Source organism: Uloborus diversus, chromosome 5, assembly GCF_026930045.1.
Source record: "Uloborus diversus isolate 005 chromosome 5, Udiv.v.3.1, whole genome shotgun sequence".
Taxonomy (NCBI): domain Eukaryota; kingdom Metazoa; phylum Arthropoda; class Arachnida; order Araneae; family Uloboridae; genus Uloborus; species Uloborus diversus.
The window spans coordinates 100,759,290-100,773,191 of NC_072735.1; the positions used below are offsets into that span (position 1 = coordinate 100,759,290).

A 13,902-nucleotide genomic window follows, 5' to 3' on the forward strand; every position below is an offset into this window, starting at 1 on the left:
CAGCTCAGCAGATTTTTTAAAATTTGTAGCAACAATTCTCAATTTAATAAACAAATCTTCAAATTTGCTGCAAATCTCTACTATTACAATTTTTATCCTGCCAATTTCACATTTCATTATCTTAATTTGTTCAAGAAATCTTTTCTTCAACAAGGACAGATTTAGTTTCCACCCAAACAACTGCGATTTGGCAACAGTGTAACTGGGTAACTTTGATGATAAAGAGCGCTGAAATCCTTTCGACAGGAAGGTGCTTTTTGGATGCCCTGCCCCAGCGACCTGTTCGATTGGCGAGGCATCGGATTTTCGTCTCTGGCAAATGGATACCTAGACATAGACATTGTTGTCGACGAAATGTTTGAAATCATGTGGTATGTAATTTTTCTCTTTTATTTTGCAGGTCAGAGCTGGGGGGTTGGTAATACATGACAGCATATTACTAATAAGCATACTATTTATATATGTAAAATTTATTGCATTTATCCAAAAAATAAGCATATATAACGTTTTATAATTTTCCTGCTTACTGTATTAAGCCTTATAAGTAGCTACACATATAAGGTCGTTAATTCAAATACATATACTTTTACTTCTAATTAATTTTGCTGCATGTATGATACTGACCCGCACAGAAACCTTGCAGAATATTTAATATGCCAGCTGCTCCAGCTCTTCGTAAACGTAGCAGCAGTTTAATACCCATGATTTCATCAATTCTTGTTTTCAATGTTCCTAGTTTATTTTTTAACGTTCCATGTTCATTTTTGTTGTTGTTATTGTTGTTTATCTTCGTTGTTACATACACTTAATTCTGTGCTACCCGTGTATGTGAAACTACATACTTTACTATACATATATATACGTATATTATATATACATATATATACATATATTATATATACATATATATACATATATTATATATATATATATATACATATATTATATATATATATATATACATATATTATATATATATATATATACATATATTATATATATATATATATATATATATATATATATATATATATATATATATATATATATATATATATATATATATATATATATATATATATATATATATATATATATATATATTGATGTAAATACGTAAGTGTGCCAAATAAGGCTACCCTACGGTTCAAAACCTAATATCTCGTTCTTTTATAATTCAATTGCTCAGGCTTGTGCATACTCATCAGATGACTCACAAAAATTAAGAAGAAAATAAAACGAAATGAAAGTTTAAGGATCAGTTATTTTCAGCAGTTTTAGTAAAAGAAAAAAAGCGATTTGCCACGTGGGCCCTAATAAGGAAAACTCTGGGAAAAGATTACTTCAAGCAGAATAGAAAACAAAAACGCTAAAAAGTACTCTAAAACTAAAACAATTTGAAAGAGTTTATAATATCAATACATATCAAACCACATTTGATAACTTCAAGAACATTACAAAAAATTCCATGCTTACTACCAATTCCTAGAAAAGGAGAAAAGAAGGAATTCTTTTTCTTTCTTTTTTTTTTGTCGCTCATGGGCACAATTTGTGGATATATGTGCAGCACATGATTATATCCTTCACATATATTTCTATATGTGAATATCTTCACATGATATATTCTTAACCCGACAATCCGTTGTCATATTATAAGGACACTGGAGTGTTTTAGAAGGCAAACTACCACCTAAACGTTCCCCGTGTCCGGAGCAAGTTTACGCAACCAACTTGGACTCAAACATATTTTGTTTAACGGTTAAAAATACAAACTGAGCAACAACTGAATATACCAATTTTGACTCCATTAACTGCTTCATCAAACCGCAATGTCTAAAATTTCCTAAGTTAAAACAAAAAATATAGAAAATTCATTGAAAAAAATCCCCGGTCTACCTTAATAGTAGTAAGATTCGTCGAGAACTCATTTTGTTATTGCTTATGTGTGTGCTCATATCTGCATTATAATACTAATTTGTAACAAATGCAAGAGGCAATTTTAATTTTGATAAAGACATTTATTTCAGATGCGGTTATTGTTCATTTTCGCTGTTGTGCCATGTCTGGTAGCAGCAAATACTATAATGTGCCCAGATTTATCCACATGTCCTGAAGGTAAGTTTTCTTTATTTCTTTTTTTTTTTTTTTTTGAGGTAAAACATTCACAGTAAGTTCTTTGAAGCATCAAAAGCTAGTCAGAAAAAAAGAGTAATTTTTGAATGTACCCCTTTTTAGCAGAACTGTTGAAGTTAAATTGCAAAATAATAAAATGCGCCTAATATAAGTACAATTATAATCAAAAGCATTTCAATATGTTTACAAATTGGTAAAAGGTAATATCTTGCATTTTTCAATCGAGTGGTGTGAGTGGCTGCAATAAAAATATTTATACATTATTAATAACACCCATTAGACAACATCCCCCCTCCCCCCCAAAAAACGAAAGTATTTAGCATACAAATTCTATTTTAATAATAAGAATATTTGCAGCGATTTCACATATGCACTCTCTACGGGTATGACATCAATACAGTGCTTTCAAAACATCGAATGATTTGTAAAAACATTTACATTTCTATTATACATTTATTAGAGTTGATGTTATCTAGTCGATGTTGGTTATTCTATGTTAATAATGGTTTTATGTTGTTGATTAAAAAAATGCTAAATGGAAAAAAAAAATCACCGAAAAACTGTTACCACATATGAGGAAAAACAAAAAATAAAGTTCCTCTAAAATATGATGGATAATTTGTAGTCATTACTAGTGGTAGGGGAGACCGGGGCAAGATAACGAGCCGGGCAAGATGACGAATGTCTTAATTTTCCTGTTTTCCACTGTAACAGCATCAACCGCGTACTACTGCCTCTCCTATCTGCTGTTCGTTCAGCAATAGTATAGAGAAGCTGAAATCGCCATATTTGTGTTAGTTCTGAAGCTCTGATTGTTTATTGTTGCCACGGAAAACTTTTATGCATGTGTATATAAGTTCCGCTACAGACACAGATATTATATATCGAGTCTCTTTAGTATTTATGAGTAACTTAGTTTAAATACAGTAGACCCTCGTTTTACACGGGTTTATTTTACGCGGTTTCGATTATACGCGATTTAAGATTTGACACCTTTATTTTATTTTACGCGGATGAGTTTCGGTTTCACGCGGATGCGGCAATGCTATTAGCAGATTATATGCAGATAAATTTTTTCCCTCTTTCAAAATCCAAACTCCTAAAGATTGCAGATTATGCGTAATTAACTGTTTTTTGGCGTGCTAATAATCGAGCTTGGGACATTGGAGACACTTTATGCGATTGGTTCCAGAGCTCTCTCCAGAAGTAAAGTTATTAAACTGGCGCACAACCAAACACGTTAACATTGAAAATTTTGAGCTATTCCTAGACAATAGAATGTTCTTTCTGATTTGTTAGTGAAGGAAGATTCTATCACGGAAATGATGCAAGTGATCATAGATGCGTTAATGCTCTGCAAAGAATTAGAGAGAAAAATTCTTAATGACTGCCAAAAGACTATCATAGTCAGCTCCTCTTTATAAACAAAGCACAAAATTAATTTATGTTTTCTTTACGCATGTTGTGCTTAAAAGTTGATATAATTACACATTAAACTCATTATACAACTAGTCATCACCAGAATGAAGTATTTTGTTATCTACGGAACCAAACTCCTATTTTAACACTAGTATTCGATCCCAATTAACGCGGTTTCGTTTTACGCGGCATTTCCGTGGAACGTGATTCCCGCGTAAAACGAGGGTCTACTGTACTATCTACTACCATCAATAAATGTCAATTAATCGCCTTCTTTTATCACAATGGAGAAGAATCCGTTCAAACAGGCAAACCGGGGTAAGATGACAGGCCGAAACGCGGAGCAAGATGACGAGCTCGTCATCTTGCCGACATGTTTCGGATTTTATTAAACTAACTACGTCGTCCATTTTATTAAATCCTCTAAACGCTTATTTGTCTGTGTGTTTTTCCACGAGACCACCTTGCGCTTCTATTTCCTCTGGGTCTGAAGTACGCATTTAATCAAGGGAGGTGTCGCTCGAAAGCGGGTGACCAGAGGCTATTTATAAACTAGTTGACCAAATGACTAGTTGACTGAATTGAACCAAGCAGCAAATTTCCTGCTCTTTTGATTATTAACAATCATGAATCTTACATAACTTCGCAGGCTATCTTATATCCCAGTGAAAAAACATTATCATGGTTGGGTTCCCACCCCACACATCGCATCATCTCTAGCTCCTAATGCGTCATTTTTCTGCCCTTTAAAAATCTACTGTAGCCAAGGATGTGACAACTTTATGGCCAATCATCTAGGACAAACTATCACTGACAAAAACATTGATGAGCTTTTGAGCACTGCTTACGTCAAAGAAACTACAGTTGGAAATGCCGATAACGGGTTTTAAGAATGAGGGATCGAGATTTATAATTCGCTTGTTTTTAGCGGACTATGATGCTGTTGGCGATGAAGCTGAAAATAATAGTGCTATAATCGTCAGAAAGTAGTAGAAAACCAACATATAAACACTCCAGACGAAGCAGAAGTTAGGGCAAATGCTGATTCCGATGCACCAAAGAAGTCTGTTACTGTTTCTGATTTTAATGCATTGGCTAAAAAAACACAATGTGAGAAAACAAAAAGGAAAAGCAGAAAACTGAACTTAAACATTCTTACAAGCACAACCATCAAAGAAGTGTCAGAACAAGGAGGAAAGCGGATGGGAAAAAAGGATTGTTTTAAAAAAATAGGGAAAATAAGCTCGTAAAGCTAAAAAGGGAGTAAAACAAACTCAAACTAAGTTCCTGTAGGCTCAAATCTATACAAATCATTCGAAGAGATCCAGTTGAATCAACTTCAAAGAATGGTGTTATAAGATGCCCTGCTTGTAAAAAGGAATATTGTGACCATCCAACAGAAGAATGGATTCTGTGCTTTAAAAGTCAAGAGTGGTGGCATGAGGCATGTTCCAATTATGAGAATGGCCTTTTTATTTGTGTCTATTGTTTAGCTGCACAACTTAACACTTCAACATTACCTTACAATGCATTACGCTTAATTTGATCCTTTGTAAGATGTAAAAACACAGTTATCATTTGTAAAACTAAGTAATATATTCAAAACACAAAATATGTTCAACCTTTTTCAACGTTGTCATCTTGTCCCAAGGTCAAAGTCATCTTGCCCCAGTACTGGAGCAAGATGACGATTTGTTAAGGTTATGAAAAAAATTAAAATATCCTTTATTATTTTTATTTTAAAAATTAAATGGTAATATATATATATAAAAATAAGGCAACAACACGGCTCGTTGACCAGCCCGCAATTTTCATGCCGATGATCAAACTCTCTCGAACTCGCTTAACTGTGAGAAACGTTTTCTAACTCGTCTACTTTGCATCCTTTACTCATTAAGGTTCTCCGAAAATCCGGCTGTAATCGTAATATTTACAAATCTTAAATTATGCACTGGTTTATATAGCACCTTTTTCCCGATTTCACCGATACTGTAGGGTAAATGGTCATGCGCATTCACACCAAACTTGGATCATTTGCGTATCAGATGTCACTCTTCTTATAAGCAAAATTTCACGATTGTACCTTTCTTCTTTCTTGGGGCGCTATTTTCAATGTTCCTGAGTGTATATAGGTTCGTTGGGCTCAATGCACCTCGTGGCAAACACGAAATGTGCTCCGGGTTGGAGAACAAAGCAATTTCATTGATAACGATTGTTTTGGAGACTTAATAAATCAATTTTACATTTATAAATCAAATGTTTTGTATAAACATGCACAGTTTGTGCTGTTTTTCGTTGAAAGGAGTTTCAATCGTATTTATTATTATTGCCAGGTTTTTAACCCATTATCCTCTCTGTTCGAGGATGTATTGAAGGGGGGGGGGGTGAAAATAGGAAAACAATTTTCAATTATGGTAAAAGGATATTTTTTAAAAACTTTTTTCAAGATCAAAAACAGATAGTACTTTATGTAATTAAGTAAAATAGCATGTGTAGGCTTAGTTAGTGATGCTATATAATTTTTTTCGGGGGGGGGGGGGGATTAACTGATTGTAATATATGCTACTCAGAGACCAAAAAGCTTAAGGGAGACGAAATTTCACTCCTACTCTTACTTTAAAATTTACTGATTTGTGTAAACTGTTTTAATGCAAAATATTCAAATTCATTAAAAGATAAAAAATTTTATTTTATACCCGTAAAATTGTTTGATATCTTCGCATACAAAGAGTTTTAGGTGTGATTGATGGTAATGATTCAAAAAGTACTGCTTATTTTAAAGGTGATTGGTTTATGAAAACTGTTCTAAATAAAAATATTAAAATTTACAAAAAGGTAAAAATGCTAATGCTGCTATCAATTTAGATTTTTTTGTTCCTTTGTAATTTACTTTCTCTGCCAGCAGCAAATATCAAATAATTGTTTAGAAAAGAAAAAAAAAATTGCAATCTCAGGACCTGCGTCCTTAAGCAGTCTATTGATAAATCGGCCCTGAAATTATTTATTGTTAATTTACAGGGAAATTCTGCTGTGCGAAGTCGGCTGAGGAATACGAATGCTGTGACGTAGGAAAAGATGAGAAAAGCATTTTTCCCGGAATACCAATACCTAATTATGACATGAACAGAACACCATCGAGGAAGGAGATGCATCACGTAGATGTCTGCCGATTATGCTCTGGTACTTGCTGCTATGATCGTTGTTGTGACTATACCCGAGCAACCTGTTGCTCTGATCGAGTTGGGTGCTGTCCTAATGGTCAGCAATGTTGTAAACGTCCTTCTAGCACAGTAAGCGAGTGGTGCTGCCCCAAAAGGGGCTCCTGTGGGTCATCTTATTTAAGCTGCTACGGAGGAGCAGGTGCACTGATACCAGCAATATCTAGCATAGGGGCTTTGCTTTTCTTGCTTGCTCTCCGAGGGAACTCATTCTTACAGATGTGAGATGAGGCATTAAAAATATCAAATATGTTAGAAACGCATTTTTTTAAAAAATAGATGATCAAATAAATATTTTGATCTTAAATATCTGTTGTCTTTCTTAACTGTCAAATCTTCACTTTTTTCTGAAACTAATAACTTTTTTTGAATAGTTTGATCACGAAGACAATGAAGTAGGCAACTGGCGGTTCTCGGATCCAGACTAAGGTTTCCAATCCCGTAATCTCGATACCGAATCCCGCATTATATTTAGCGGGATTAATCCCGCGGGATTGAGAGTAAAAATCCGCGGGATTTCCAATCCTGCAAAGATTTTCAATGCAACCGTTTTCCAACTTTTGCCGTCCACATCACCTGAAGTTTTAATATCCTTCCTGGTATTTCTGAAGGAAGATTTAAAAAAACTTATACGGTTGGACCCCGATTTAACGAACTCAACGGGACTGACACTTTATGCATTAAATCGGGGTTATTCGTAATATCGGGGTGCGAAAAAAGCATACAAAAATTGTAAATTAACAAAATTAACTTACCTTATCTAACAGTTTCTTCTGAAGTTCAATTTTCAGGGTTTCAATATTATGTGATGATTTTCGAAAAGGTTTATATTGTTGACTTATTTGAAATTTTAAAGTACTGAGTAATAATTCAGGTTTGGCAATTTCCTTAGTACCTGCCTCGAAATAGTTCTCTTTCGACTTTATAGAAAGAAGAAAATACTGTGTCATTTACCGCCTGCTGCACGAGAGATGTTTCTAGTTTCCAGGTCATGTAAATAATTAGAAAAAAAAAGTTTTAATTTGAGTTCAATTATCGCTTTCTGCATCAGAATCGCTATTCATTAAATACCCATTCATCCGTCAAAACTTGCAGATTTAAAAAAAAAAAAAGTCTTTTTAAATTTCAGACAAGATCACGGGACGCGGGAGCGTCCCGGCCCCGCCAAGAAACCAAACGTCAGCAGCCAACAGAAGCAAATCCACCGCCAAAGACGAAAGAAAATAAAGCGACCAAGAACAAGATTACGCGACAGAACGAATTGGGGTTTTTTGGGTTTTTCACCCCTCTGTATCTCAGCCCCATGAAGACCCCCGGAGTTGATTTTTGGTACACTCAATTTATAGAGGCCCCTGACGCCGTAAACCAAAATACAATCCCCTAGACCATCAGGGGGAGGAGGTATTAAAGTTATAAAATCGCTGTTCTAAAAAGTTTTCGCTTTCTTTGACAGGGCTACAGCCCAGACGAAAAAAGGAATCAAGCTGAAATTTCGCACACACATTCCTTGTGCCCTACTGATGTGCCTTTTGTGCCATTTAACCCCCCTCCCCTTCCCCCTCGTTTTTAGCCCCGAAATTGTACCTTCCCGGGGTTCTATCACAGCCCCCCCGGGGGGCTACGGTAATGATTTTTTGTATACATATTCTTGGGAGGCCATTGAGTACATATACAAAAAATCAACCCCCAGGGACATCATGGGCCGGAGTAATTAAAGTTAGAAAATCACTAATTTTCTCTAAATTCTTATGTACTTACTCTCAGCTCATAGGGTTTGTTTATCTCGGACTGCAATTGCAAGGTTAGAACAGATCTAACAGTTATTCCAAAGTTGTCTTAGGAAATGAAATTCAATCAAGACTAAAACATATCCAACAGTTGCAACTAGACGTTAAATCGCGGATATCACAAATTTGCCACAGCGACTGCACTGTAAAAACGATACAGAAACGTTCCTGGAAAATAATGGGCAGTTGATGTGCCTAATTTCTGCCAGTAACAGGACTTGCAAAAACCAGGAACATTTTCTGCTAAAATTCAGTAACCCTCCTAAAAGTATCCCGGAAGCTTCCTGAAAAATTCAGAAATCTTCCCGTTAGAAGCCAGTCGTGTCTCTGAAACTTTAGAATAAACTTAGGAATGTATAATATAATAGCTCGGCATCTTCCAGAATAAAGTTCCAAGAGCATTATTGGAAACATGGCCAAAGCTAAGCCAGAATTGCAAGTAAATGACGCGAATTTTTCCCGCCTGCAATTCTTGCAAAGCAAAGTAGTCCACACTTATTCGCTCCCTTTGGAAGCTTAATTAGCATGGACGGGCCGTGATTGAACTGCAGCCGATGCTCTTTATAAATACGTTTAGTTAATCTTTAAACTGGGAGCTAAAAATATTTTTGACAACAGTGAAAAGTCTGCATTCGTGCGACTGATAGCAATTCAGGAAACTTTTTGACACGGATACTTGATTTTTCCAGGAAGTGGGGGAAAACCATTAAAATCCCGAAACGTAACTCGGAAATACTCAGTAACGTTTCGGAATTTTTTTACAGTTTGCGCATGCGAGCAGACTTAGCTCATTGGGCTTTCTGTTTTCAGATTCTATGTTGTTTGTTTATACTTAAGCAGAGAAACAAATTAATGAATGCGATTAGAATGCTGTCCTCCCCCCCCCCCCCAGTTTCGCCGATACAAAATTTATTTTCTTCCTGTTTTTCAGTTTTGATATATTTATGGAGGGAATAAATTTTAAATGTCGGCGCGAAACTGGGGTTAAACCATTACAATATTTTACGCGACAAATTATATGAAACTGTACGTATATGAATACGGCACATATAACTTTTTAATTGAAAGCGAAAAATAGCACTTTTTTATTAGTTTGCTTATTTTCGAAATTAATGAATTTTTCACAAACAATACATAATGAATTGAAAATATATGAAATACGTGTGTGGATTTCCGTGCTTTGCAGTAATTTGTTAGGTGATAAATTTTTTGCAATTAATTTAAGCAAGACTTTTAATGAGCTTAGTCCGCGCGCAACATGCGCATTCGCTATGGCAGATATTCTAAATGGCTTTGACTGTGGAGACAATGGAGGAGGAAACAGTTGGTTTTCGGATCGAGAACATGATCTGATATTTAAAAGAAAGTTTCTCATAGCGCAACCAATGATCGCAAAGACAGGTCCAGCTTTCAGTTTTGAAGGCGATCATTACTAAAATATGATCACATAAAATGGAAGGGATGGGGTCATAAGTGTAATATTCACGTAGTATACAGGAGAGTCATGAACTTTTCTTAAAGATCAAGATTAGTGGTTGGCACTCGCCACATGGCGACTGAAGAAAAAGAGGCGACTAAAAATTTCAAAATCATTCGCCTCCCAATTAACTACTTTCTATAACCTCGCCTGTAATATTGATTAGCGTAATTGCCAACACTTAGTTACATTTACCTTTGTTTAAATTGATAGTCTTTATGTGTCAGTAGATAAGTTATCTACTAAGATAAATAAATATCTTTGTGCTGAAAAGTAAAGTAAGAAATAACAACGTCAAAAAAGCACAAATTGCAGATTACTGCAATTAAGTAATCCGCAGTTTCTGCTTTTTTGACGTTATTATTTCTTACTTTAAGTTATCCACTAGTTCATTTATTGTTTAGATACTTTCTTGGCTTACAAAAAAAAAGTGGGGACTAAAATTTTCCTCCTTTAATTTCTCAAAACTTGAAGTGCCAAAAACGTGGTTTTAGGGTTTTTTTTTTTTTTTTTTTTTTTTGCTTTTTTATGAAAGTCATGATCACCATGATCCACTCTTTGAATCCGCACTTGAACGCTCGTGAAAGCATATTCAATGGAAATGGAGATGAATTTTTATGATCTGGATTTGAACGTACAATTAAGCGATATGACGTTACGTTTTCATACCTCACATAAAGAACAGCGGGTGTCCCATCCACGGCAAATACAAATCATTATTATTATTTTTTTTTTTTTCAAATATGTGACAGTTTAAAAAATATCATATTAGTTCCTCATACTCAAACACATAACTAATTAAGACCAAAGTACAGAATTCAATGAGTAAAGCACAAATGAGGATATGAGAAGCACAGAGATGTAATTGACAAAATTAAAGTTTTAGAGATAACCCGTACAAATAAAAGGGTTATTTGTACGGGGGAGGGGCGCTGTTTTGGGGCTAGAGATAGTAGGTGAATGTGGGGCAAAGTGAAATGGAAGATGGCCGAGTTTTTTCAAAATGAAAAAAATTGGAAATTTGTTTTGAAAATTACAATACATATAGAAAGAACATTGTATTTTATAATTAAACTTGCGTTGAAGCAGAATTTTTTGTTTTTGGCAGTCAATTTGAGCCTTTAAAGAAAGTGGAAATTTTTCACTTTTTTTATGGGGCAAAGTGAAAAATAAAATATTTTTCTAATGAAACATTTTCTATTCGATTATAAAACATTTTTTTAATCAAACAAATCAGTAAATAAAGGGCTGAATGAAGAAATGAAAAGATAATGAAACAATGAATAAATAACTAAATTAATAAATCAATATGTGAAGAAAAATAAATGAGCGAGCAAAAGAAGTGGAATAAATAAGAAAACAAGTGAATGAATGAATAAATATATAAGTGAATTACTAAATGAAGAAATGTAAATGTATTCATTAGTAGATGAAAATGTAAGTGATTTATATTAAATGATTGACAGAGTAAATAAAACAAACTATTTCACTTTGCCCCATCCACTTTGCCCCGCATGTACTAGACTAGCTGTATAATTTATTTAAAATACAAATAAACTTAACATTAACTAAATTAGTACTGCATTGAATATTAGGAGGTTCAAATTAATATTTAAAATGTTAATAACAAGAAGTTTATCATTTTATTGTAACAAAAATAATTTTTGACTTACGGCAAAATACACTGCTCAAAACAATTAGGGGAGCACATGGTTTTAACAGAATTGCGCAAAGATGTCTACCAATAAGTAACATAAAATGAATCCTCCATAAATTACAGCCTGCCAATAAACGGAAGAAGAAAACTTTATATGCAAATCAAAGTTCATGACGTCACAAACCAGAAAAAGAAGATAAGGCCAGAAATCGGGATGTTGCAGACACGTCTGTTTTATTGCCGTAACTGTGAGATTTGATTGCGCAGTCTTTCTGTTTTTGAGACAAGCTTAAGAGAATGTCTGAACAACGTGATTTACCTGAATCCATGGCATGGCGTGTCATAGGCCGACTGGAATCAGGCCAAACACAACGGAGTGTCGCGGACGCTGTTGGAGTCGCCAGAAGTGTTGTTGCAAGACTGTGGAACCGATTCCAAGAAACAGGAAATGTCAGACGTCGACCAGGGCAAGGTCGGCCACGCGCCACTACAGTAACTGATGACCGGTATATACGGTTAACAGCCCGTCGAAACAGAACAGAGAATGCTACTCAGCTGCAAAGACAGTTGTTCTTGGCAACAGGACGAAGGGTGTCCAGCCAAACAGTACGTAATAGGCTTCATGGGGGAGGGCTCTATGCACGTAGGCCAATGGTCTGCATTCCGTTGACCCCACGCCACCGTGCGGCCCGAAGAAGATGGGGTGCTGAACATCGATATTGGCAGCAACATGATTGGAGCCAAGTGCTGTTTACAGACGAGTCCCGATTCAGTCTGGAGTGTGACACTCGACGCGTTCTGGTATGGCGGGAGAGGGGCACCCGAAATAACCCCGCATTCGCTCGTGAAAGGTCACAATACAGACGAGCTGGTTGGATGGTATGGGGTGGAATCAGCATAGGCGGACGTACGGACCTGCATATCATTCGGAATGGCACTTTGACGGGCCGCAGGTATGCAGACGAGATACTGCGATCTCATGTCATCCCTTACGCTGGAGCCATTGGCGATTCCTTTATTTTCCAGGATGATAATGCCAGACCACATAGAGCTCGTCTGGTGGAGAACATGCTTGAAGCTGAAACAATACAACGTATGGAATGGCCAGCGTGCTCTCCTGACCTGAATCCAATTGAGCATGTTTGGGACATGCTCGGACGACGCATTGCTGTGCGGCCAAGGCCGCCTGTGACTGTCCCAGACTTGGAGATTGCACTTCTTGAGGAATGGAACAATATTCCCCAAAGTCTGATCGATAACCTCATCGCATCCATGGCAAACAGGTGTGCAGCAGTCTTAGCTGTTCGAGGAGACCACACGGCCTATTAAAACTCATGCATCATGTCAATTCAGAGCCTTTTTTTTATCGTTTACATGCAACCAAATTGTTGCCCTAAATCATCTTTTCATGTTTTTCCCATATTTTCAAATAATTAAAGCTTAATTTCACATTGTTTTATTTTTTTTTCTCTGTATTACACATGGATACGCGTGTACTACCCATTTTATGCCAATACGCGGCTGTATCGCACGGTTTTCTTGATTTTTTTGCTTGCTCCCCTAATTGTTTTGAGCAGTGTAGTACAATATGAGTATCAATTTTTTTAAATCGCCAGTATTACTGAATGCTTTACTCTCTGGCGGTATTTTTTTCTTGACTGGAACAGACTACATGTGGTACTATATAGTTAAAATAATACAAGATAGGTGGTGCTAAAAGCCGAGTAAATATTTCCCCTTTTCACTTTGCCCCGCTGCTTCACTTTGCCCCATGTTCCCCTACTATTAAAAAACAGCAATATTTAAAAAAAAAAAGTTTTAATGAAAACCTACCGACGATCGAAATGTGTTTTACTCCAAGTTTTAAAAAGAGTACTTACTGTCCGACCACAGATTGTATGGGAAGGCAAACATCCGGTTTACAGGTGGAAATGACCGTATCTATTAGATTTTAGAGATGTCAGCTTTTGCAGATGTATTTTAGCCTCTAAATTAAGCACTCTCTTTCAAATGAGCGGATCATGCGCATCAAATTTTCATTTTTTCCCTCTCATTCAGATAGACTCGTTTTAATTAGACTTTTGCCATTTCCATACAATCCGTAGTTGGACAGTACATCCCTTTGCTTCTCACTGTCTCAAATACTTTCGTGAAAGTATCACACCTGAGAAATGGAGTTGGGTACCTTGAAAACGTTTCGGAAGTTGGTGC

The 13,902-nt window shown here is 35.8% G+C and overlaps 1 protein-coding gene across 1 annotated transcript; it reads left to right on the forward strand.

The window, feature by feature from the left end:
* Positions 1–2,022: 2,022 nt before the first annotated feature.
* Positions 2,023–7,025, forward strand: LOC129223443 (progranulin-like). The gene is made up of 2 exons (XM_054858057.1): positions 2,023–2,115; positions 6,571–7,025. The coding sequence occupies exons 1-2, from the start codon at positions 2,028–2,030 to the stop codon at positions 6,993–6,995; spliced, it is 513 nt and encodes a 170-aa protein (XP_054714032.1). The 5' UTR covers positions 2,023–2,027; the 3' UTR covers positions 6,996–7,025.
* Positions 7,026–13,902: the final 6,877 nt, after the last annotated feature.